Source organism: Podarcis bocagei (genome assembly GCF_964188305.1).
Source record: "Podarcis bocagei genome assembly, chromosome: 16".
NCBI classification, from domain to species: Eukaryota; Metazoa; Chordata; class Lepidosauria; order Squamata; family Lacertidae; genus Podarcis; species Podarcis bocagei.
In genome coordinates, this window is record NC_138142.1 from 15105636 (window position 1) to 15132263 (window position 26628).

Genomic DNA, 26628 nt, shown 5'->3' on the forward strand with positions numbered 1-26628 from the left:
CTTCAGGAAGACATTGGGCAGCCCCACAAGCTCGGGGGACAGCGGGGAGGCGGAGCGCCGCCATCACGCTGTTCCCTTACCTGGTTTGGATTCCTTTTTTTAAAAAATCTAGGTGCGTCCTATGGGCCGGTGCGTCCTATGGGACGAAAAATATGGTAGCTGGGTCTCCTCTGAGTAAAACCCACCAATTACATTTGTTACCTCTCCCAAGTAGATTCCCGTCCTCCCCATTCTGATCCTTGTAAAGTAAATCGGAGGCAGAGGTTTTCTCAGGTCGCTCAGTTTCATGGCTGGGGGGGGGGGAGGATTCGAACCTGCATCTTCCACAATCATAGTCCGGGATCCGAGCAATTGCACCGCGCTGCCTCTCAACACCACACAGGAGAAACCCCAGGTTCAGTCCTTTTGACTTTGCCAGCTTAGGAGTCAGTTCTGGAGAAAGACTCCTCACCTGAGATCTTGGAGCTACTTCCAGTTAGATTAGGACAGTATTTACAGGTGTTTTTTTTTAATCCTGTAAACCACGCTGTGATCTGCTGGTGAAGGTCAGTATGTAAATTTAATAAATATTTATATATATATACAGAGAAATAAAGATGGGCAAATAGTCTAACATAGTATAAGGCAGCTTTGTGTGACGTTAGAGCTGGAAATGTACCTTTTGCTTTTTCTGTTTCAATCCTTTTTAAAAACAGACAAACACACCCCTGCATTTTGAAACTGGGATTTGTTGGGTTCTGTGGGTTGGGGTATGCAAAAGGCCTTACTTACCTTCCAAGTGACTTAAACGGACCCCCCCTTGTCTTTCTTCCAGGCCAGCAGCTGATGCTAACGGCAGGCCCAAACACAGTACCTCCACAGGCAAACTTCCCCTATGGCTACACGGCGCCAGGATTCACCCAGCCACCAGTTTACGGTTTCAATATGTAACTCGCGCTGCGAGACCTTTAACCGTCTCGGATCATCATTTTCCTGTCCCTCTTTTTTTTTTTACTTTTTCTCCAAGAAGGCACAGATGACTCCCTGTGTTGGCTTGAATGCCCTTTTCAGCCCACCCCTACCCCCCCCTTGGTTCAGAGACACCCAAAGGACACTGTGTTATTTATTGCTATGTCCTGTTACATTTCAACCTCAAAAGGCAGCTCTCCCCACTCTCCTTTTATCTTGTTTTCCGTTAGCGACACTTCAAGGCTCTGTCCGAAGCGGAGGCAACACTCCAACTAAAACCAACAACCCAGCAATAACATCTGGGGGCTAGGAGGATTTCTGGTGGTGGTTTTGGGCATTTTAGTGCTGCTTTTCCCCCTCTCTCCTTCCAGAGTCCTCTCTCTAGCCACGTGCATGCCAGGGCATCCTCTGGCACCAAGCTGTTAACGTGTTAAAAAGTACTGTAACAGATGAAGCCGAACCTTCCAACTGGTGGGATATATGAAAATTGTATGTAACACACACCTTCTCCCCATTTGTTTGTAGCGCTGTGCAGAAAAAAAGGAAATAAAAAGTGTATTTGGAGGCGACAGGGGGGAGAGGTGACACAGTTTACAGAATGTTGCAAAAAAAAAAAAAGCATCTATGCCTTCTGGATTTTTTTGTGTTTTTATTTTCTTTTTTTTTTAAAAAAAAAAACCTTCCTTGGAGAATAAATTGGATCATATCTCAGAGCAGACACTCCCCATATTTTTTGTTCCTGTAGTACGTAATAGCATGATACTCATTGGCATCAAATGGTACACATTTTCAGCAACATAACTTGGCTATGTGACTTTTTTTTCTTGACAAGCAAAATGTCAAAGAGTGTGTTGCCTGGGCAGCCATAAGTATTGTAAATGTGTGCGGCAGAGAGGACCGTGTTGGTAAGAAACATAGCTGTCAACTTTCCCCTTTTCTAAAGGGAAATTCCCTTATTCCGAATAGGATCCCTCGCAAGAAAAGGGAAAAGTTGACAGCTATGGTAAGAAATGAGTTTCGAAGCCCCGGGAAGCAGGGGTGCACCTCCTTGCGTGACTTCAAGTCTCACCTTGAAAGCGAGTCTTCTGCTATGCTGGCTGTATTTGACCTGAAACTCTAAAGCAGGTGTGGGCTGCTCCTCCTATCATCCCTGACCACACACCATGCTGGCTGAGATGAACTGGAGAGTCCACAACATCTGGAGGTCTCCCAAGTTCCCAATTCCTGCTGTAAAACCCTCTGGGCATTTGGAGATACCTTTCTGAGCCGGCAACAGCTCCAATTCCCATCCACCCCACCCCTCTTCTGGCTCTCTGCAGGAATTCTGTGAGATCAGATGGTCTGCCCACCAACCTCACTCTCGCTTTTCTTCTTCTTCCCAATAGAGAATGCCAACAGGGATGTTACTACTTTGTGCCACTCTTCAGAGACATATATCATTAACATTTTATGTACTTAAAACTAGATAATGTATAATTTATGGCTATGACTCTTGTGCTAATCATGGATATTATGAAAATCCAATTATAAACATAAATCAAACCAGTGTCCACTGTGTGGTTTGAAACAAGGGGGCTGGAGGGGAGGTGCTGTGTCAGCCTAAGGAGGTGCTTGTAGCAACCATGTAAATGCCCACAATTCTTTTCCTTGGCCATGTTCTTAGGACTAAACCAGAGGGGCTGTTTCCAAGTCAAAACCGGAGTCAGCTGAGCTTTGGCTCCCATAGCTGTGGAAGTGCAACGGCTTTTATGCAATCGTGGAAAGCGGCGTGAGCCCCAAACACTGTGCTAGTAAACCAATGAGTGTCAGAGCTGGGCGGCATATTGCTAAATTGTGTGGAACCAGTATGGGGTCGGATCGCGATACCAGTTTCAGACAATTTGAGCTGGCAGTACAAATTGCCTGCAGGCAGACGGATGGCCTGAGAAGATTCTCAGCAATCACCTTTTCAGGCTGTGTTGTCGTGCCTGCCTGTGCCTTTGAGGAAGCCCTCTGCCCCTTCAGCTCACGCAAGCAGGAACAATATGGGGGCTCTCTCAGCTTGGGGGGGCAGAAGGAGCCCCTCTGGCTCACGTGAGCCTGAGCGGTATGGGGGCTTCCTCAGTAGGGCTGGGTGACGCAGCCAAGATTCATTCCAGACACTCTGATATATCAGCATATAACGATATTTAGCTGCTGATACGTCACAATGTTGAAGACCAGGTATCGCCCGGCCCTACTGTCAAATCTAGCAACTGCCTTCAATTTGCAGTGATGTGTTTACTGTTCAGTGTGCTTATTTCCCTACCACAGCTTTCTTAATGCTCTCCCTTCTCCCACGAAAGAGAATATGTCACCTAAGGCCAAAACCAAACTTCCCATTGATTCGTATTTGGGAACTGTGAAGCACAGGGGTGCCAATTCTGATGTAGTTTGGAGTCCAAAGACAAGCCTTACCTTTACCAAATATTATTCCCTTGCATGTGGTGGCAAAGATACTGGCCGAGTCTAGGACAGCACAAAAACAGTTGGCATTTGCTGCCCTTGAAAGTATCTTGGGCTCTTGCAAGGTCCTATTTTACCATAATAAGGAAGAGCTCCTTGAAAGCTCATAACACTAAGCTCGGCTGAATGCTTGAAGTTTCTGGATGGTTAAAAGGCTTACCAGCCACGTGTGATTTCCCTTTTCCTATGCCGCCTCTGTTCGTTCTTCCTTTATAAAACCTTGCTAAACTGAATAAAATGGCAAGTAACTTTCTGCAGGCAGGCATTCAATAGTCCTGTGTACAGGATTCCTAAGTTCAAAGGTGTTGTGGGTTTTGCTTTGTCTTTAATGAAACTTGATTTATTTATGACGTGTATGCTGGCCCTTAGCACGAGATTTTTGTGGAGCTTACAATAAGCAAAAAGCAATTGAACTAAAAAGTAAAAACAAATGTTATAGGGAAATGTTACACACACACACACACACACACACACACACACACACACACACACAAACACAAATCCCCCAGTGAAAAACTGATATATTTTTTAAAGATACTTGTACATACATAGCCAATCACAGTAGGATTTTCATAGTGGTTGTCACTAAACTTTGGTCCTGACTTTTCCTCCCCAAGGAGCCCAGGCTGGCAAACAAAAAAGCAGCAAAACCATATGATCAAAATAAATAAAAGCATTAATATCTGAAAACATTTGTAAATGTTCATATATTCACAAAATAATAATTTCAAGCTGGCTGAGAACAGTTTCTTTCAGATATCAGTTGTCCAGGAATGTTGAATGTTTTTAAATTCCTCCTGTCTCTTTAAAGGGGGGGGCAGGACCAAGACCACCTCACCAGGAAAGGCCATACAGAAATGATGAACTACGGCTGAAGAGGCCTGTCACAGGTCAGTGCTAACCAGACAGCACCCAGCAGTGACTTCAGCAACAGGGTCTCTCCGGCCCATTACAATAGTACCTTGGAACTCTGACGTTTTAGCTCCTGAATGCCACAAACCCAGGAGTGAGTGTTCCAGTTTGCGAACGTTTTTTGGAAGACGAACGTCCAGTGGGGCTTCCGATTGATCAGAAGCCATACTTTGATTTCTGAATGTTTTGGAAGTCAAATGGACTTCCAGAACGGATTCAGTTCAACTTCCAAGGTACGACTCTATAGGACTTGAGATGGTTGTGCAACGCACTACTGTGCCAGCAGTTGCCAAAGCAGCAGATAAAGGGATTTGGGTTGATGGGAAGGAGGCAGGGATTCACTGTTGAGAGGTTAATAGAAGGGGCTGCAATGATGCTTCAAGTCCCTTGCATCTGCCAAGATGGGAATTAGTGGTGGGTTTATCCTTGCATGGGCACAGCACATCTGAGGTTCATTTCCCTAAACTGTCAGGCTGCATTTTAATTGGTGTCCGCGTTAGGAACCGAAGTGCCATGATTGTATAGCAGAACTAAAACACAATAATTGTTATTTAGTCATTTAGTCGTGTCCAACTCTTCATGACCCCATGGACCAGAGCACGCCAGGCACTCCTGTCTTCCACTGCCTCCCGCAGTTTGGTCAAACTCATGTTGCTAGCTTCAAGAACACCATCCAACCATCTCATCCTCTGTCATCCCCTTCTCCTTGTGCCCTCCATCTTTCCCAGCATCAGGGTCTTTTCCAGGGAGTCTTCTCTTCTCATGAGGTGGCCAAAGTATTGGAGCCTCAGCTTCAGGATCTGTCCTTCCAGGGAGCACTCAGGGCTGATTTTCTTAAGAATGGATAGGTTTGATCTTCTTACAGTCCATGGGACTCTCAAGAGTCTCCTCCAGCACCATAATTACAGGTCCTTTTAAAAACTGCAGAAAGCAAGCACCATAGCCAGTGAGCCATTTAACCTCTCTCTTCCTGCCTCGGCATGTGTGTGCATCATACCAAAGAAAACACTTGTTTTAGAAATACCGTCATTCCCACAAGTTTTAATAAATTGAAATAAAAGAATTAAGCTTCCTTTTTTTTAGGAGAGCTGCAACACCACACCACGGTTCTAGAGTTTGTTTTGTTAATTGTGAGTTTCCCATCTCATGAAGGAGCATACCTTAATTGAAGTGCTGTGAGCCAGCATAAATTTAATAGCCACTTGTAATCAAAATTCATCCAGTGCCCCTTTAACCTCATTGTGTTCCTTGAACACTGGGGTGCTGAACAGACCCTACTATTTAGGAAGTGGGCTGTGGTGGCAGTTGCCCATTACTGGTAGGGCAGAAGGCAAGGAGGCTACCAGTAGGTGGCGCCAGAGATGGAAGCTTGTACCTTCCAGATCCTGTTGGATTGCATCTTGACTCCCTGATGTAGCCCAAACCTGCCTATCCTGATGGACCCTTACTTTCTGCAATCTTGGTAGGTTTGGGGGAAAGCCTTTATCCCTCTGACACTTATGAGAGATTCCAGGAAAGCCCATCACTATCACTGAGCTGTGGGTCTTCCCTATAAAATGAATCCCTTCTTACGTGCAGAAGTAGGAAACCTGAGAGAGTGGAGTGGAATTAATGGGTATTTAATTAGCCCAACAGAGGAGGATATTATTATTATTATTATTATTATTATTATTATTATTATTATTATTATTTATTTGTACCCCGCCCATCTGCCTGAGTTTCCCCAGCCACTCTGGGCAGCTTCCAACGAAGATTAAAAATACATAAAAAAACTTCCCTAAACACTCTGTACTTCATTAAGGCTAACTGAGCGTTCTGGGAAATTGACAATGCAAAGTTATTGAAGAACGTTTTGCTGGCAAACACCATTAAAGAGAAACACCCCAGCACGGGACTCACTGGGTCCAGCACGGGGTCGGGGGCACGTGGAAGGCAGGTAATGAGTCTGACCACAAGTACCACCCGGAGAATGGAAGTGTTAAATTTAATTCATAAATAAAAGCGAGTCTGATTTTTTAAAAACCAAAACAAATGCAACTTTCTCCGTAGTTTCTGCTCACCCTGCAGAAATCGCAGCGCCACCTTAAATAGTAGGCAAGTTCTTAAAGCTCCAGTAGCAGCAGCAGACTTCGCAATCAGGCCCTTCCCTGTGTTCCTAAGTCAGACCTACCGCTCTGCCTAGCTCCGTGTTGTCTACACGGACTGGCAGCAGTTCCCCATGGTTCACAAACAGGGAGATGTCGCGGATTGAAGCCGGTCCCTTCTGCAAGCCAAGCAGCTGCTCCGAAGCAGGGACTGTGCAACGCTGACTTCGCTAACACGATGCTTCAATTTGCACACAAAAAACCAATACACCACCCCAGCAAACCGGACGCCCCACCTACTCCCGAGAAGCGGATCGCTTGCATTCCCTGGCTGCTCACTCAGCAGCACAGCGCGAGAATCTTAATCGCAGAGTCCTGAGTTCGAATCCCGCGCTGCGGGGGAAATTCTTGCATGGGGGGAGGGTTGCGCTAGATCCCGCGTGGTCCCTTCCCACTGTGCGATCTTGGGGAAAGCAAAAGCAAGGCTGCCCCAATCCTGACAGCTGCCTCCTCCTTCACCTCCTTTTCTTTTCCGCCCGTCCCTCCTTCAACCATTCAAGCCAATGGCGAGCCCGTGACGCTGGCTGCGTGGCGAAGGGCTGCCCCACCTCCGCTCGCGGGAAAAGGGGGCGGCGGCGCCCGCCTTGGCTGGCTGGATCGGCTCGGCTCCCGGCAGTATATAGAAGAAGCCCTGGCTAGGGGATCCGGCGGCGGCAGCAGCAGCGATCTGGCAATTTCCTCCAGCTCCTGCTTCCTTTGCACTTGGATCAACTCCCCCCCCCCCACCCCACCTGCCAGTTCTGCTGCTTTTGCAAAACTGTCCCGTCTGTCGGTGGGTCGGATCCTGCAACCATCATGTCTCCATCCTCGACGCCCTTCGCCAGCCCATTCGCCAGACCTCGCTGCCTGGCTGCAGCGGCTCCTGCGGGCAAAACCAAACTTACTCATCCGGGTAAAGCCATCTTAGCAGGTAAACAAACCGGAGTGGCTGCAGAAACCTTTTTATATTGTGACTTTGTTGGACGGGGTGGGGTGGGGGGAGTGGATCTGCTCTAAAAGTGGATCGGCTCACAAAGCTTGCTGCATTTAATGTTGTTTTTTAAACGTGCCGCAAAAAAAATCGCCTTGAACTTCTCTCCCCCCCCAACTGCGCCCCACCCTCTGGGAAAAGTTTGCAACTCAAAACTTCCTCCTTTCAAAAGCGGATTTTGTTAAGATCTCCTCGTTTGGGGAGATATCCCTGCTTCTTGATGGGGCCAAGTTCTCTTATGCGAGAGCAAGTCTGGGCTGGTGGAAAGAATCCTGCAAAGATCAGATGGTGCCGCTTTGCGAGGTGTGTGTTTGTGCGTCTATTATCTCCCTCCTCCAGCCGCCGCCTTTCCTCTCCTTTTTTGCAACCGGTAGTACATGAAACAACAAGCCACTCGCGACCCCGCCCCTTCAAGGCTGCTGTTCAGAGCTGATTGGCGGATGGGAATGGGCTGCGCCCCGCGCGAGCCTCTCTGTTGTTGACTAGTTGGCTGGATGCTCAAGTTCCTAGTCCCTGGGGTTTGCTTTGCCTCTTGAGCTATGGGAGTAGCCGCCTTTCTGGGGAAACAGTTAATGGGCCCTTCTGCAATGGTGTTCTGTTGTGGGTGCGTTCTGCAAAGCGTTCTAGATGACATAACAGCGCATCAACAGTGGATTTAATTCTAATTTATTACTGTACAGTGGTACCTCGGGTTACATACGCTTCAGGTTACAGACGCTTCAGGTTACAGACTCCGCTAACCCAGAAATAGTACCTTGGGCTAAGAACTTTGCTTCAGGATGAGAACAGAAATCGTGCAGCAGCAGGAGGCCCCATTAGCTAAAGTGGTGCTTCAGGTTAAGAACAGTTTCAGGTTAAGTACCGACCTCCGGAACGAATTAAGTACTTAACCCGAGGTACCACTGTACCCTGTGGCTACCATATTGTCGGTTTCTGGAGTGGCACAGCAAAAGAGTGGACCCCCCACTCTCCCCTAGAACATTTGTGGTGTTAAAAGCTATAGGATTTCATCAGGAAGTTCCAAGACATGGGTAGGCAAACTAAGGCCCTGGGGGCCGGATCCGGCCCAATCGCCTTCTAAATCCGCCCCCCGGACGGTCCAGGAACCAGTGTGTTTTTACATGAGCAGAATGTGTCCTTTTCTTTAAAATGCATCTCTGGGTTATTTGTGGGGCATAGGAATTCGTTCTCCCCCCCCCAAAAAAATAGTCCGGCCCCCCACCAGGTCTGCGGGACAGTGGACCGGCCCCCTGCTGAAAAAGTTTGCTGACCCCTCTTCTAGAATATGCCCTGGTTGGAAAGGAAGTATGTGCAACAGCCTCCAAACTTTTGCAGGTGCAAATAATATAGATGCATGTCCAATGAAAAACACCTAATGTTCCCTGGACTTTTAATGCAATGCCTGGAGCTTTTGTTTTGACACCTAAAAATCTGGCTGCTTCCAAAGACTTGTCTTTTCCGTCTCTGCTCAACAACACTTCTTTTGGAGGGTCTTCTTCCTGACTGGTGGTTAAAATGACTATTTGTTTGTTCTGGTGCTTGAGGATAATCGCAGATGCTTAGCAAAAAAAAGTTTTTGTTTTAAAAAAACAAAACCTAAAGCCATGTTTCTTTCTTTTTAAATTTGATTTTCTATCGATACAACTGAAAAAAAGGAAAGAAAGCAAAAATACAAACAAAAATAACAATAAACACAAAACTTTCTTAACAAAATAATAAAGTGGAAATTGGTCTTGGAACTATAGACCGGACCTCCCGTCTATTCCTTATTTCATTTATGTATTACTTGTTGCCCATACACACTTTTATAATAATTTAACTAATTCTAAATATATCTTAAGTCTCATGTCTAACTTGAAACTATTACTGTGAAATTCTTCAAATGCTGCAACAGAATTTAAACTGCTATAATTATAAACTTTAAAGACCTCCCATTTTGAAACAAATTCCTGTTTTGGTTTATTCTTTATTTTTTTCTAAAGCCATGTTTCAAGGGCTAGGTCTGATCCCACTCATCTTATGATGGACTACAAAACTCTTAACAATTTGGGATCTGTTTACTTGAGAGATTGCCTTCTCCCACGTATTCCCAACTCAACTGCTTTGATTTGAGAAAACTGGCACAGTTACTGGTTCTACATAAAACACCTGCACTTGTGAGAAATCAATATTTTAGTGTGGCAGCACAGGCAGACTTTGGAACTCCCTGCCTCTTGACACCAGGCAGGTGCCTTCACTATTCTTTCTTTTTGATGCCTGCAAAAATAAACAACTATCTGATTTTTAGAAGACATCTGAAGGCAGCCCTGTTTAGGGAAGCTTTTAATATTTGATTAATTACTGTATTTGAATATTTTGCTGGAAGCCACCGAGAGTGGCTGGGGAAACCCAGCCAGGTGGGCAGGGTATTAATAATAATAGTAATAATAATAATTAATAATAATTAAATGTTTGTTTAGGCAAGCCCATCCAGACATGTAAAATGTGAACATGCATTTTAATCTGCTTTTTAGCATATGGTTCATTTGTGATTATTTTTTAATATTTTAAATAGTTGTGTGTAACTTCTTTTACTGATGAAATGAAAACGGTTATAAAACATCAAATTATTATATTAAGAAATGCGCGATGGAATACAGTTTTTCATAACAAAACAGTTTCTTATTAGAGCAACAGCACAATAAAGGAAGAGAAAATGAGCAGCTCGTATATTAATATGAATGTTTTGGACTGTTGGTAGATCTCTACCTAAGGCTACCTAAGGCTGTATACATATCATACTTTTAAAGTACACGCAGTCCAAGGATTCTGGGAGCTGTAGCTTACCCTCAAACAACTATAACTCCCAGCACCCTTAACAAACTACAGTTTCCTGGGTGCTGCTTTTTCTAGGTGCTTTAAATGTTTGCTGTGCACTCAGCCTAAGCCTATAGAATGACTCCACTTTCTTGAGCCTTTTGTCAGTTTTTTTTTGGGGGGGGGTGGCATGGGGAAGATTCCCTCACTCCAGTTTCCTTCCAAATATTAGAATACATATTTTTCTCTTAATTTTAGAACAGTTTCCCCCAGTGATGGCTGCTGTGGGGTTTGTGTTTCGGCATTAATCTTGCACCAGCAGCTCTGTAGACACGGCTGTTTGAACAAGCTGGGCTCTCCGCTTCTTGCAAAGCCAATTGCGAAATATCTGCAAGCGAGCAACAGCGCATGGCTAGGGTTGTTCCAGCGCTTAATTGCATTAAACAGGCTGATCTGCCAGAGAAAGGTAATCAGCTGCCTCCCGGCCGCCAGTCCTCTTAGACTGGCGGGAATTAATTCAGGGCATGCCTTTATCTTGTTAAAAATGCTTCCTATCCAACTCCAGAGCAGCCAAAAACATAGGAGGATGTCTTGCATCAAACTAGACCATGAGTCTGTATTGCTCAGTACTGCCTACACTGGTTGGCAGCAGCTTTCCTGGGATTCAGACAGGAAACATTCCCAAACTTTGTTGGAGATGCCGGGAATTGAACCAGGCAGAATTGAAGCTGGAGACAGGGCAGATGTTCTGTCACTGAGCTGTGGCTCTTCCCCGATATCCGAGGACCACAAACTTGTACAAAGTGAAACCAGTGGTCATCTTGCATAGAATTGTCTGCACTACGTGCACCTTTGAAGGTGACCCGGAAACTACAACTAATCCTGAACGCGGCAGCTAGACTGGTGACTAGGAGCGGCCTCCGAGACCACATAACACTGGTCTTGAAAGACCTACATTGGCTCCCAGTACGTTTCCGAGCACAATTCAAAGTGTTGGTGCTGACCTTTAAAGCCCTAAACGGCCTCGGCCCAGTATCTGAAGGAGCGTCTCCACCCCCATTGTTCTACCCAGACACTGAGGTCCAGCGCCGAGGGCCTTCTGGCGGTTCCCTCTGCGAGAAGCCAAGTTACAGGGAACCAGGCAGAGGGCCTTCTTGGTAGATAGATAATACTTTATTCGGCTATAAGCCCACCAGGTAAAACCAATCGGTAAATAAAATAGCATTTTACATTCTAAAATATCAACTAAAATATTTCAGCGCATAATCTCGTTCACATAGCCTTCTCGGTAGTGGTGCCCTCCCTGTGGAACGCCCTCCCACCAGATGTCAAAGAGAACAACAACTACCAGACTTTTAGAAGACATCTAAAGGCAGCCCTGTTTAGGGAAGCTTTTAATGTTTGATGTATCACAGTATTTTAATATTTTTTTGGAAGCCTCCCAGAGTGGCTGGGGAAGCCCAGCCAGATGGGCAGGGTATAAATAAATTATTATTATTATTATTATTATTATTATTATTATTATTATTATTATTATTATTATTACACTGACTGGCAGCAGCTCTTCGGGGTTTCTGGCAAGCCTCTTTCCTTGTCTTACCTGGAGACTTCAGCATTAGAAACTCAGGTATATAACCTGGGCGCCAAATGGCAGCTAGAATCTAGGTTGCGGCCACCACAACAAAATGTCTATTGGTCTGGGAGGCTGGGCTAGATGACCCTCAAGATCCCTTCCAGTGCTACCTGAAGGAGCGTCTCCACCCCTATCGTTCTGCCCGGCCACTGAGTTCCAGCTCTGAGGGCCTTCTGGCGGTTCCCTCACTGCGAGAAGTGAGGTTACAGAGAACCAGGCAGAGGGCCTTCTCGGTGGTGGAGCCGGACCTGTGGAGCTGGATGTCAAGGAAATAAACAACTATCTGACTTTTAGAAGACATCTGAAGGCAGCCCTGTTTGGGGAAGTTTTTTATGTCTGATGTTTTATTGCGTTTTCAGTATCCCGTTGGGACGCAGATGGCACTGTGTGTTAAACCACAGAGCCTAGAACTTGCCGATCAGAAGGTCGGTGGTTCGAATCCCTGCGATGGGGTGAGCTCCCATTGCTCGGTCCCTGCTCCTGCCAACCTAGCAGTTCAAAAGCACGTCAAAGTGCAAGTAGATAAATAGGTACCGCTCCAGCGGGAAGGTAAACGGCATTTCCATGCGCTGCTCTGGTTCGCCAGAAGTGGTTTAGTCATGCTGGCCACATGACCCGGAAGCTGTACGCCAGCTCCCTCGGCCAATAAAGCGAGATGAGCGCTGCAACCCCAGAGTCGGCCACGACTGGACCTAATGGTCAGGGGTCCCTTTACCTTTTAATATCCAGCTGGAAGCTGCCCAGAGTGGCTGGGAGGCCCAACCAGATGGGCACGGTATAAGTAATAAATAACAACAACAATTCCACGCTTATATTATCTCAACTACAACAATTCCCTAGTCCCAGTAATGCAAGAAGGGAACGCACACAGTGGAAATGGAAATGGTATTAACTGTGGACTAGGACAGAGGTTTTTGAACTGTGGTTGCCAACCTGGCCCCCAGAAATCTCCACTTCATCGCAATTCGACTAGAGCCAGTAGCAAAACGCGCCTGGCACCTGGCTAATTTCGAACACTGCTGGAGATAGATCTGGGATCTCTGCACGCAAAGGACGTGCTCTAAAACTGAGCTGAGACTCTCCCCATAAAGTACGAGTGGGGAATATGTGTCCTTCTGGAAGATTGGGGGTGTGTGTGTGTTGTTGGTTGGTTTCTGTTCTTGTTTTTATTACGTGTTTTGCATTTTTTTTTTAAAATCGTGTATTTTTATGTTGAGTATTGCCCTGAGATCTTTGGATGGAGGGCAGTATACAAATTCAATATAAATACAGTGGTACCTTGGGTTACAGACGCTTCAGGTTACAGACTGCGCTAACCCAGAAATAGTACCTCAGGTCAAGAACTTTACCTCAGGATGAGAACAGAAATCGTGCTCCGGCGGCAGCGGGAGGCCCCATTAGCTAAAGTGGTACCTCAGGTTAAGAACAGTTTCAGGTTAAGAACGGACCTCCGGAACGAATTAAGTTCTTAACCAGAGGTACCACTGTAAATGCCCATCCTCCCTGACCATTGGCCATGCTTACCGGGGCTGATGGGCGTTGGAGTCCAACAACTTACAGAAGTGGCGCCATGTTGACTAGCTCTGGTCTACGCTGACCTGCATTAGTTCACCAAAGCTTCAGTCTGTAGTTTTTACCAGCCCTGACTGAAGTTGCTTGGAGAATTGTAGGCTGGGACCTGACAGGCAGTGCATCAAAACTGTCTTGCAGAAAGTTATCGTTTTTCCTTCCGTTCACCTTTCCTAGGATCTGAAAGTACCTTTTTGTCACCAGCCAGACTTCCCATCCCTGGGCTCAGGTGGGAGTGAAAAGTGTAGTATTCTGGCACCTGTCCTTATATTCCTAGATTGCCGCTCCATCCCAATTGACTCCTTTTGGCCCCGTCTGAACCGTACATTTAAAGCAGTGACATACCCCGTTCAGCAAACAAAATGATATTAGCAAAATATGTGCAAACTGCACCAATGTAGTTCGTAAGTGTCATGGAGCACAAAAATGCCCACAAACCGGACAAATAAAATTGCACACCAACCCCGCCTACCCTTTGCCCTCCCCCCGCTCCTGATCAACCCCCCTCACTTTGCCCCACCCTCCTTGCCAATCTCCCACAACTCACCCCAAGCCCCTCCTTTCTTCCTCAAGCCCCTCCTTCTCCGAGCTCCTCCCTTTTTAAAGGCAGCGGGAGGCCCTTCGCAAAGCCTCTCTCCCCTTTGTTAAACCTCTCTGCAGGCACATTTGCCAAAGGGGGAGAGACACCTCCATTAAACAGCTTGCCTGGACCAGCCAGCTGTTCCCCACAGTGCAGTTGCTGTGGCTGCAGAGCGTGACGACATCCTGCATCTTTTATGTATATAGGAAGATAAACTGTCACAAAACCCAAAGACGTTTTGACCTTGGTCTACCTCAGGGGTCTCCGTGCTTGCCTACTTGACAACTGATTGCATTCTTTTGCTTAGGATATAAATAGACGTGTGTTGCTTTTTTCTCGTCTGTCTTTAAACTCATTCATTTTTTGGGGGGGGGGGTATGAATTCACATTAGTTTGCCACTTTTTTTTATCCCAATCTTTTTAGCACACCCTGCCACTGGGTCAAGACTTTCCTTACCACCACCAACACATTTGCTTGGCTCTTAAATTTCTCTGTCCCGGGGAGGCAGCGGTTAAAACCAGTTCCCTTTTTGGCCCTGGTGGTTTTATTCTGTGAGCACACACAGGATTGAAATGATCCATCACCCTCCCTCGCATTTGTGGGCACCTCTTCCTGACAGCTGGCTGACGTTGCCAGCATGTACCCTTCATTTTTCAGTTTGAAAGGTTGCGCGCTCTGAATACGAAAAAAGGGTGTTCGTCTCCATGCCCAGAACACTCTAAAAGAGCGATTCTGACGAAAGAGTATGTTTACAAATCTTGTTTCGTGTGCCCTTGCAAAAATTTGGAATAGTTTTGAGCGATGAAGGGTATGAGAGCACGTGGGGGCAGAGAGAGTGGGGGTTTCGTAGAGGTAAGAAAGGGAGACCCATTTAAGGTGTGGGCTTTGTGTAGGTAGGCAGGCGATTCGGCAACATGGGTGTAATAAAGGATTGATTGTGGCAGTGAAAAGAACAAAGGCTGTATTGAAAAGCTGGGTGTTTTTTTTCCCACACAGACTAGTCCGGTGGAATTCAGATTTTTTAGCTGCCAAGGAATGCTCTTAATGTCGATCCATCTGTCAAGGATGGTTTGCATATTGCGGAGGATTCTGGGATGTGAGCAGAATGTGTATCCCCCAAACACATGGGAGTCTCTTGGGTATTCCCTTTGCTTGCGCAAACAGCACATCATTGAGTGCTCCCAGCATGCAGCCATAGCTGTTCTTTATAGAGGACCATGGGTTGTGGTGAACCAACAGCATCCTTTGGGACAATCCATCTGCCGATAACAGTAATCCTATGAAAAGGCCTGGTAGATCAACCATTACTTGCAGTGCTGCGGGCAGCGGGGGGCAATTTGCAATTTAATGAGGCTAAAACTCAAATCTGCATGTCAACTGAACTCTTCTCTGAATTTTTGCAGTGCAAATCTCCAGCCAAATAGTATGTACATATTAAGGGAAAGTCTGCACAAAAACGCATGTATTGGGGAAACTTAACATATACAAGTGCTTTATACTGGGGGGAAACGGCTCGCAAAAATTCTGTACGTTGGGGCGAACAGCCTACGAAAAGTGTGTTTCGTTAGGAGAAATTTGCACTAAGATTGGCTGGTGAATTTTCACGAGATTTTTTATTTTATTTTTTTAAGTTGCTAATTGCTGCAAAAATTAGGAGAGCTGAATCTGAGTGAAAAATGGAGAGGGAACTGAAATTGACTGATGTATCCATTCCCTAATGCCAAGCCTGATTTGCTTGTAAACTCTTGAGTCAATGTATCATGTTAAGTGAGCCAATGCTTTGGAAGATCCAATGCTTTGCTTCCTAAAGGTATCCTGATGTGAATCTTAAGGTATCAGATGATCTGGGTTCCTTCTTTCCTTTCCTCATCATCACCAAAGGAAAGCAGAACGATACGTTTGGCACCAGCTTGGCTGCAGGAGTTGCCGGAAGGAGGCGTACAAGATGCCATCCAGCCATCTTAAGGACTCCACTCCAGATTTGTGCAGAATTTACTCCTTAGCTGTTTCTTCTGAAGATATCCTGCAAGGCAGTGGAAGTTTAGGATCAGAGCTTTCCTTTCCCTAGATGGGTTACCTGCCGAGGTTTAAGTGCCCCATCTGGTGTACTATGGAGATTGCCTTATTTGGTGTTTCCTTTTGTTGTCGTTCAGTCGTGTCCAACTTTCCATGACCCCCTGGACCAGAGCACGCCAGGCACTCCTGTCTTCCACTGCCTCCCGCAGTTTGGTTTAACTCAAGTTGGTACCTTCGAGAACACTGTCCAACCATCTCGTCCTCTGTCATCCCCTTCTCCTTGTGCCCTCCATCTTTCCCAACATCAGGGTCTTTTCCAGGGAGTCTTCTCTTCTCATGAGGTGGCCAAAGTACTGGAGCCTCAGCTTCAGGATCTGTCCTTCCAGTGAGCACTCAGGGCTGATTTCCTTCAGAATGGAGAGGTTTGATCTTCTTGCAGTCCACGGGACTCTCAAGAGCAGGGGTAGGCAACTTAAGGCCCAGTCCAGGAATCAGCGTGTTTTTACATGAGTAGAATGTGTCCTTTTATTTGAAATGCATCTCTGGGTTATTTGTGAGGCATAGGAATTCGTTCATTCCCCCCTCCCAATATAGTCCGGCCCACCACATGGTCTGAGGGACGGTGGACCAGGCCATGGCTGAAAAAGGTTGCTGACCCCTGCTCAAGAGCTTAGCTTTTCCCTTTTCTTGCGAGGAATCCTATTCGGAATAAGGGAATTTCCCTTAAAAAAAGGAAAACGTTGACAGCTATGCTCAAGAGTCTCCTCCAGCACCATAATTCAAAAGCATCAATTCTTCAGCTGTCAGCCTTCTTTATGATCCAGCTCTCACTTCCATACACTTTCCTTTTATTTAGATGTACAGTGGTACCTCGGGTTAAGTACTTAATCTGTTCCAGAGGTCCGTACTTAACCTGAAACTGTTCTTAACCTGAAGCACCACTTTAGCTAATGGGGCCTCCTGCTGCTGCCGCACTGCCAGAGCACAATTTCTGTTCTCATCCTGAAGCAAAGTTCTTAACCTGAAGCACTATTTCTGGGTTAGTGGAGTCTGTAACCTGAGGCGTATGTAACCTGAAGCGTATGTAACCCGAGGTACCACTGTAATGTTTTCTGGCACTTTACAGCACAGAACTAGTTGCAAATAAATCATGCTAGTTGCTGGGGAACACCAGTGAGAATCAGGAGTTGCTCTGATACTCCTGTCTGTGGGATCCTTATTTGCATTTGGTTGGCCGCTGTGAGATCTTGGACAGATCCAGTTCTGTTCTTCAGAGGATTCAAGGCCTGTGGGGGCTTTAGCCATCAAGTCGAAATCCGTAAAAGCAGCCTTGAGCTTTTTCGCATCCTTTGTCTGAAATGCTAGAAAAACCCCTTTGTCATACTTTCTAATGCATTCCCCCCCCCCCCTTAATAGCAAAGAGATTGTGCAAGCGAGAGACACGTGAAGTACAGGCCAGTTCCTGTAAAATGAGGGACAGAACAGGTTGCTTCACCCTCCCTGTGTTATCTTCTGCGATTGTTGACCCGCCGTGTTTACTGGTCCAGTTTTCTGAGCAAACTGTGCTCAGAAGAAGGCTGCTGTTTCGTACATTCCAGTATTTTCCACTCTTGCCTCCCTGCATTGTGTTCTGGGCGTAAGAGTCTCTTTTATCATTGGACTGTAACATCTTAACTGACAGGCCCCAGGACTTTCTGGAAAGGAGAGATGTTGGCAGGGGCTTGGAATCGGTTGCCTTGATGAGCCGACTCGGCGCTGCAAATGAAGAATTCTCCCGTCTGATTTATAGCAAAGGCGTCTGATTAGATTGGAGCGTTATCCCCCTCCTTCTGCCCCACTCTCCCAAGTGTTTGATGGATATCAACCTTGCACGCTTACATTTTTTTATTTCAAAGTCTTGATTGATAGCAGGGCTGGGGGAATGTTTTCAGCTTGGGGGCCTCGTTCACTTTTAGGCAAGCTTTCGGGGGCCGCATGCTGGAGGTAGACAGAGGAAAAAGCGGGAGAAGCATTGGAAGTGAATCGTAGAATATTAGAATTGTAGAGTTGGAAAGTACCCCAAGGGTAATCTAGTCCAACCCCCTGCAGTGCAGGAATTTCAGCTGAAGCATCCATGATCCATAGAGCTGGTGTGTATGTGTGTGTGTTCTCTGCAGTGTGGGAAAGGTGCTCATTCTTATTGTTAGCAGATTTGTTTAAATTACCAGATGCAGTCTGGGGAGAAAAGTCCTGTTGGCATTCTACTGAACAAATCGAACAAAAACAACGTATAATTTGAGAGGAAAGGAAGTGAGAGGTTTCGGGTTTTGTAAATGTAATCTTACTGAGTTTTAATATGAACAACATTTATCTAAACATGTCTGTCGTCCAGACTTCAAGTACAGGCTTTCCCAATTCACTTACGTTAAACCCCGCTCACCAAGAAAGCCAACAAATGCAAGCATACCCCAAAATATACTACAGTGGTACCTCGGGCTACATACGCTTCAGGTTACATATGCTTCAGGTTACATACGCTTCAGGTTACAGACTCCGCTAACCCAGAAATAGTACCTTGGGTTAAGAACTTTGCTTCAGGATGAGAACAGAAATTGTGCTCTGGCGGTGCGGCAGCAGCAGGAGGCCCCATTAGCTAAAGTGGTCTTCAGGTTAAGAACAGTTTCAGGTTAAGAACGGACCTCCGGAACGAATTAAGTACTTAACCTGAGGTACCACTGTACTCTATGTAAATTCAACAAGGTTTTGTCTTTCTTAGTTCAGGCCTTGTGCATAGCAGGGAGGCATTCAACCAAACATACAGAGGGAAAACTACCTCAGAACTGTGCAGCCAATGAGAGCGCAGTACTGGCTCAGTGAGGATCAAGCCACTCTGCTCAGTTGTTAACCAACACCTCCACTGCCCCTCCCTTTACTAGCTGACTTTTGCATTAATATGATTAACCCTTAACTTACACGCTGAATGATACCTCCTGTTCCACTTCCAGCAGCTACATGACTTCCTTGAGGACCAAGTCCTGGAATTGAAAATGGGTTGGGGGGGGGGCAAATTGCAGGCTTAATTTTAGCCCCAGCTTGGCCGACAGCCCACAAGCAACAACAGGCCAGCCAGCTTTGAAGTGCCTGCCTGCACGTGACTTGTCAACTCTCTCTCTCTCACCTCCCCCATTCTTTTAAAGTTACCTGGTTAGTTTTTCCTGCTGGCTGTTCTCCAGCCAAACTGCTTGGAGCCAGCTTGCAAAATGGAACTTATAAAAAGAAATTGCTGTAAAACGGCACTGCAATAAAGCTGCAATAACAGAGATAAAATCGCAGAAGAGGAGAATCAAATAGCCAGCATGAAACTACTTGTAGAAAACAAACGTAAAAGTTAAAAATGCTTTCCCCCCCCCCCCCGCTCCCCTGGTTCTGGAACAAAATGGAGGTCGTAGTGATGACCACCAATATCCTTAAAAGAGGACTTACCATATTTTTTGCTCTATGAGACTCACTTTTTCCCTCCTAAAAAGTAAGGGGAAATGTGTGTGCGTCTTATGGAGCGAATGCAGGCTGCACAGCTATCCCAGAAGCAAGAACAGCAAGAGGGATTGCTGCTTTCACTGCGCAGTGATCCCTCTTGCTGTTCTGGCTTCTGAGATTCAGAAATATTTTTTTTCTTGTTTTCCTCCTCCAAAAACTAGGTGCGTCTTGTGGTCTGGTGCATCTTATAGAGCGAAAAATACGGTACTTGACAAATTCTTGGGAGAGGGAGGCCATCAATGGCTTCTAGCCAAGATGGCCACGCACTATATCCTCTGCATGCCTCTGAATACCAGTTTCTGGCAAACACAAGTTGGGTGAGTTTCTATGGCATTCAGGTCCTGGTTGTGGGCTTCCTATTGGCTGCTGTGAGAACAGGATGCTGGACATTGCCTTGGCAGGGCCACAACAGAGGAGGCCCTGTTGTCCTTATACTTAATCTCTTTGCTTCCCGTCAGCAGCTGCTGGAGCCTTGATTTCATAGGATTAGGGCCAGTCCCTGTTTTTTAGGGGTGGGGGGTGGGATGGTGGATTCTTCACTGCTGACAGATGAGATTAGGAAGGTAAGAATTGTTGCCATGCTCTCTCTTTACAGGTACAATTTTTACCTTGGTTTTTGAACGGCTTAGTTGCCGAACAAATCTTCTCCCGAACAACGCAAACCAAAACACATATCCTGAAGCATATTGCCAACCTAGCAGTTCAAAAGCACATCAAAGTGCAAGTAGATAAATAGGTACCACTCTGGCGGGAAGGTAAACAGCGTTTCCATGAGCTGCTCTGGTTCGCCAGAAGCGGCTTAGTCATGCTGGCCACATGACCCGGAAGCTGTATGCCAGCTCCCTCGGCCAATGAAGCGAGATGAGCGCCGCAACCCCAGAGTTGGCCACGACTGGACCTAATGGTCAGGGGTCCCTTTACCTTTACCTTACCTTTATGACTGTATAGTGGTCCCAGTCAAGGGAAGTAATAGTACCTCTCTATTCCTCCTTGGTCAGACAACACCTGGACCACTGTGTCCTGCTCTGGGTGACATCATTTAAGAAGGATATTGAGAAGCTAGCACATGTGGAGAGGAGGGCAACCAAGAATATCAAGGGTCTGGAAACCAAGCCATATGAGGAACAGTTGAGGGAGTTGGGTGTGTTTAGCCTGGAAAAGAGGAGACAGAAAGGAGATATGGTAGCCACCTTCAGATATCTCAAGGGCCGTCACGTGTAGGATGGAGCAAGCTTGTTTTCTCCTGCTCCAGAGGGTAGGATTGAGACCGATGGATTTGAGTTACAAGAAAGGAGATTCCGATGAAATATCAGGAAGAACTTTCCGGCAGTAAGAGCTGATAGATAGTGATATCGACTCCTGGTCTCCTCTTCACGGGAGGTTTTCAGGCAGAAGTTGGGAGTCGTGGATGCTTTAGTTGAGATTCCTCCATTGCAAGGGGGGCTGGACTTGGGTCAACCTTAAAGGTAAAGGGACCCCTGACCATTAGGTCCAGTCGTGGCCGACTCTGGGGTTGCAGCGCTCATCTCGCTTTATTGGCCGAGGGAGCTGGCGTACAGCTTCCGGGTCACGTGGCCAGCATGACTAAGCCGCTTCTGGCGAACCAGAGCAGCTCACGGAAACGCGGTTTACCTTCCCGCTGGAGCAGTACCTATTTATCTACTTGCACTTTGACGTGCTTTCTAACTGCTAGGTTGGCAGGTGCTGGGACTGAGCAATGGGAGCTCGCCCTGTTGCGGGGATTCGAACCGCCAACCTTCTGATCGGCAAGCCCTAGGCTCAGTGGTTTAACTCATAGCGCCACCCGCGTCCCGGGTCAACCTTAGGGTCCCTTCAACTCTATGGTTCTGTGACCCAATGGCTGGACTCGGAATAAGGCAGCTTTCTACAGTCCCCTTCAAATCTGCCCCCAGTTGTGCTGCTTTTTCCTCCTAGACACTGGTTTTTGCCTCTGTTTTTCTGGTTTTGCCTCGGTCTGCTGAATTGGCAATTCGAGAAGCTTCTGCTCGGGGAAGGAAAGCCATCATCTGCAGAACAAACAAAACGACAGGGTGAGCAGAGAACCGCCTGTGATCAGAGCAGCTAAAAAAATAAAATAAATTGAACTGCCTGGCACAATGCCCAGTCCTTAGGAGCAGACCTCCCCTCTCCTGGTATTTGTCTGAGCCATTTAAGACCATGAAGACCATGAGTGGCCCAATAATAATAATAATAATTTATTATTTATACCCCGCCCATCTGGCTGGGCTTCCCCAGCCACTCTGGGCGGCTTCCAACAAAATATTAAAATACAGTAATGCACCAAACATTAAAAGCTTCCCTAAACAGGGCTGCCTTCAGATGTCTTCTAAAAGTCTGGTAGTTGTTGTTCTCTTTGACATCTGGTGGGAGGGCGTTCCACAGGGAGGGCGCCACTACCGAGGAGGCCCTCTGCCTGGTTCCCTGTAGCTTTGCTTCTCGCAGTGAGGGAACCGCCAGAAGGCCCTTGGAGCTGGACCTCAGCGTCCGGGCAGAATGATGGGGGTGGAGACGCTCCTTCAGGTATACTGGACTGAGGCCATTTAGGGCTTTAAAGGTCAGCACCAACACTTTGAATTGTGCTCGGAAACGTACTGGGAGTCCAGCATTCTGTTCTTACAGTGGCCTACCAGAATCCCTGGGGAAGTCTGCAAGCAGGATTTGAGCACAGTAGCTCTCTCCCTCTCTGGTAACTTTCATCCACTGGGGAGGCAGAGACATCATGACCAAGCATGACAAAATTTACGTCCTGCAAATAATCTGTGAAACATCACGTATTGAACATTATGCGCTAGGATTAAACAGTCCACGAGTTACGATGGCATTTGCCAAGTCCTAGCAATAGAAATGTGGCTTTATTTTGAGTGTTCATTGTGCTTTTTTTAATATATTGCGTGTTGCTTTTAAAGAGGAATAGAGTCTAGAAGCACGCTGTGCTGTAACATTTTGTTGCAGTTGTCACCTGGTCACGCATCAAATGTGCAGTTGCTGAGGGCTTGGCCAGTGGCTCAGACTTTGTTGGGGCATGTGGCTAGCATCTCATTTCTAGCCCACGTACTTTACTTGGGTGTGTTTGTGTGTTGTGTGAACGACAGTTCAGAGTGGTGCATGCTTGGTTGAATTAGGAGACAGGTTCCCTCTGAAGCTGCTTCTGTGTAGTTTTTAGAAAGCAAATTACTTGTTTGTTCTGAAATTGTTCTGTGGGAGGGACTTTGGACCGCAATAAAGATTATATATAATTACAGGGACGCGGGTGGCACTGTGGGTTAAACCACAGGGCCTAGGGCTTGCCGATCAGAAGGTCGGCGGTTCGAATCCCCGTGACGGGGTGAGCTCCCGTTGCTCGGTCCCTGCTCCTGCCCACCTAGCAGTTCGAAAGCATGTCAAGGTGCAAGTAGATAAATAGGTACCGCTCCGGCGGGAAGGTAAACGGAATTTCCGTGCGCTGCTCTGGTTTGCCAGAAGCGGCTTAGTCATGCCGGCCACATGACCCGGAAGCTGTACGCCAGCTCCCTTGGGCAATAAAGCAAGATGAGCGCCGCAACCCCAGAGTCGGCCACGACTGGACCTAATGGTCAGGGGTCTCTTTACCTTTTATAATTACTTAGGATTTGAACTGTGCTCTCCCAGGTCCTCTTCTGACACTCTAACCACTGCACCACACTGCCTGTTTGGGCATCCTAGCTGGCTCAAATAGCCCCTGATCTGTGATGCTTGGTGCAGCTTCAGAAACCTTTCACGTTCTGTGTGTTTTTCTCCCTCCCATGAGGACTTTGAACCCATCGATTTGGTTCTCGCAACGGGGCAAAAGTCCTGGACTTGAATCCCCTCTTCTGCAATCTCCGGGGCAGGCGATGAGTGGCGTTTGGACTGTGCGTGCTTAATCTTTAGCTCGGAGCCAAAGGAGAAACTGTGCTGAAGGTCACGGCCGGTTATATCTCATTGGCGGTGAAAAATGTCGCCTGAGATCATTGACACCAGAATTCCCCTTTCCCCTCCCTGACCGATCAGCAGTGGTTGTTTTTTTTTTGCTTGTTTCAAAGCTGGCAGAAAGATTTCGCTTGGCTCCTTGTGGGTTGCTACCACAACCTGTTCCCATCCTATCATATAAGAGCTTGCAGGATCAGGCCAATGGCCCATCTAGACCAGGATCCTGTTCTCACAGTGGCCAGCCAGATGCCTAGGGAAAGCTCAAAATCAAGACCCGAATACAAGAGCCCTTTTCCTTCCTGAGCAGTGTTCAAAATTCGCCAGTCGCATTTCGCACCTGGCTCTCGGCCACTTGGAACCAAGTGAGGATGCCAGGATGGCACTTGACATTTCCACCTCCTTGGAGGTGTGTGTTTGGGGATCCTTGGATCTTGCTGGCTTTCACACACTAACAGAATTCTGTCTGTGATATTTTATCTGGGCAATGGGAATGAATGTGAGGAACCCAAAAGTCGTGTTGAAAAATACGACTTTCTAGGCAAAACTAGGCATTCTGTTTTGGCGACTATAACCCTGGATTTTTCTGCCAACCTAGCAGTTTGAAAGCACGTCAAAGTGCAAGTAGATAAATAGGTACCGCTCCGGTGGGAAGGTAAACGGCGTTTCCGTGCGCTGCTCTGGTTCGCCAGAAGCGGCTTAGTCATGCTGGCCACATGACCCGGAAGCTGTATGCCGGCTCCCTTGGCCAATAAAGCGAGATGAGCGCCGCAACCCCAGAGTCGGCCACGACTGGACCTAATGGTCAGGGGTCCCTTTACCTAACCCTGGTTTAAGGAGCCATTGGGCACTTAGCTTATACAGCCATACCTCATGTTACGTCCGCTTCATGTTACGTTCTTTCAGGTTACGTCCCGCTGCAACCTGGAAGTACCGGAAAGGGTTACTTCCGGGTTTTGCCGCATGCGCAGAAGCGCAAAATGACGTCATGTGCAGAAGCGGCGAATTGCAACCCGTGTGTGTGCAGACGCGCCACTGTGGGTTGCACTCTTTCCATGTTGCGAACGGGCCTCCGGAACGGATCCCGTTCACAACCAGAGGTACCACCGTATATCTGAGTTTGTAACGCTGTTCCTGAGGTTTCCGGCATCTGGCATTCAGACGCACTGCTGCCTCTAACTGTGATGATGAGCCATTTGGAAAGCCAAAGAAAAGGGAGCTATTTGCCTCAGCTTGGAGCCAAAACAAAGGCAGAGTTTGAAGTACAGTGGTGCCTCGCAAGACGGAAAACTCGCTAGACGAAAGAGTTTTCCGTTTTGGAGGTGCTTCGCAAAACGAATTTCCTATGGGCTTGCTTCGCAAGACGACAATGTCTTGCGAGTTCCTGCTGGTTCCCCCCCCCTTTTTCTAAGCTGCTAAGCCGCTTATCAGCTGATCCGATCAGCAGATAAGCCGCTAAAAGCCGCTAATAGCGCTAATCTGCTAATCCTTCAATGGGCTTGCTTCGCAAGACGAAAAAACCGCTAGACGAAGAGAATCACAGAACCGATTCTTTTCTTCTTGCGAGGCACCACTGTAATATTATTATTATTTATTATTATTTATTGAATTTATATACCGCCCTACACCTGGAGGTCTTAGGGCGGCTCACAGAAAATATCAACATAAAAACTACAATATATATAATCAAAATAAAAACAACAACCCAATAACACTACCCCCCCCAAAAAGAGCCACATTTTAAAAGGGCATAGGATGTCAATCCAATCAACCAAAGGCCTGGTTAAAAAGGAATGTTTTTGCCTGGCGCCTAAAGGTGTATAATGAAGGCGCCAGGCAAATTTCCCTGGGGAGAGCATTCCACAGACAGGGAGCCACTGCAGAGAAGGCCCTGTTCTTGTGTTGCCACCCTCCGGACCTCTCGAGGAGGAGGGACACGAAGAAGGGCCTCTCAGGGTTTGGGCAGGTTCATATGGAAAGAGGCGGTCCTTCAGGTATTGTGGTAGAGTTGTAAAGTTGGCTATGTTGTGACCTAGAGGTGTCAGGCTGTTAAAAGCGGCAAGCTGAAGAGAGAGTCAGAGCAAGATGTCTGGTGTTTGCATGAATCCAGGGGTGTGGCTGTGGGAGAAGCAAGAGCCTCTTGGGGTGTTGATGCTGTGAACCCCTCCATTGTAGGCTCAGGTTGTATAAATATACAAATATATATGCTGTGCCTCCTTCCCAAAAGGCCTGGAAGCCCGGCAACCTTGTACCGTTCAGAGGTTGGGGTAGCAAAGTCCCCCTGCTCCCCCCAAAAGAACCTGGCTTTGGCCTATTGTTCTCAGGATCAAAGTAAGATACCATTTTACTTTTAAAAACACAACAATACCCAACACGGAAGATTGGCAAATCCTAACGGTAGAATATCTGCAGCTAGCGAAGGCAACAGGAAGAGTAAGAAGCCAACCGAAACAAAAAGTCTATAAGGATTGGGGAATCTTTAAAGAATATTAAGAAAACTATGGAATAAAAGGAAAATCTTGGCAGAATTAGACTGATCCCTGTATTGTAGAAATTTAAGTTTGTAGGGAGGTAAAAAGAAATTATATAAGAAATATGTAACTGTGCAGTATAAAGTAATGGATAGATTTCAGTGAGATTAATTGGAAGTCAGTTTAAAATTTCTTTTATATAAGTTTTATAATTGTGTTCAGTATCAGGAGTACAGTGGTGCCTCGCAAGACGAAAAGAATCCGTTCTGTGATTCTCTTCGTCTAGTGGTTTTTTTGTCTTGCGAAGCAAGCCCATTGGCGGATTAGCGGATTAGCGCTATTAGCGGCTTTTAGCGCCTTATCTGCTGATCGGATCAGCTGATAAGCGGCTTAGCATCTTAGAAAAAGGGGGAAGGAAAAAAACCCAGCAGGAACTCGCAAGACATTGTCATCTTGCGAAGCAAGCCCATAGGAAATTCGTTTTGCGAAGCACCTCCAAAACGGAAAACTCTTTTGTCTAGCGAGTTTTCCGTCTTGCGAGGCATTCGTCTTGCGGGGCACCACTGTATATATGATGATAATTATATTAATTTTCTTGTATCTTATAGGGTGGTGGTTTGTTTGATTCTTCTGTTATTTGTTT

At 46.6% G+C, this 26628-nt stretch overlaps 2 protein-coding genes across 6 annotated transcripts in view; both read left to right on the plus strand.

The window, feature by feature from the left end:
- The window catches only part of CLTCL1 (clathrin heavy chain like 1), a 59935-nt gene extending 57445 nt beyond the window's left edge, over nucleotides 1–2490 (plus strand). For all 4 annotated transcript variants that reach the window (XM_081174642.1, XM_081174643.1, XM_081174640.1 and 1 more), the window contains one exon: nucleotides 815–2490. Coding sequence is in view for 2 of the 4 variants with exons in the window: in XM_081174640.1 (XP_081030766.1) it covers nucleotides 815–930 (116 nt within the window). In the remaining 2 variants the exon portion in view is untranslated. The remainder of the gene's footprint in view (nucleotides 1–814) is intronic.
- Nucleotides 2491–7084: 4594 nt separating this feature from the next.
- SLC25A1 (solute carrier family 25 member 1) overlaps nucleotides 7085–26628 on the plus strand; it is a 56117-nt gene continuing 36573 nt past the window's right edge. For both annotated transcript variants that reach the window (XR_014002979.1, XM_081175104.1), the window contains exon 1: nucleotides 7085–7398. Coding sequence is in view for 1 of the 2 variants with exons in the window: in XM_081175104.1 (XP_081031230.1) it covers nucleotides 7284–7398 (115 nt within the window). In the remaining variant the exon portion in view is untranslated. The remainder of the gene's footprint in view (nucleotides 7399–26628) is intronic.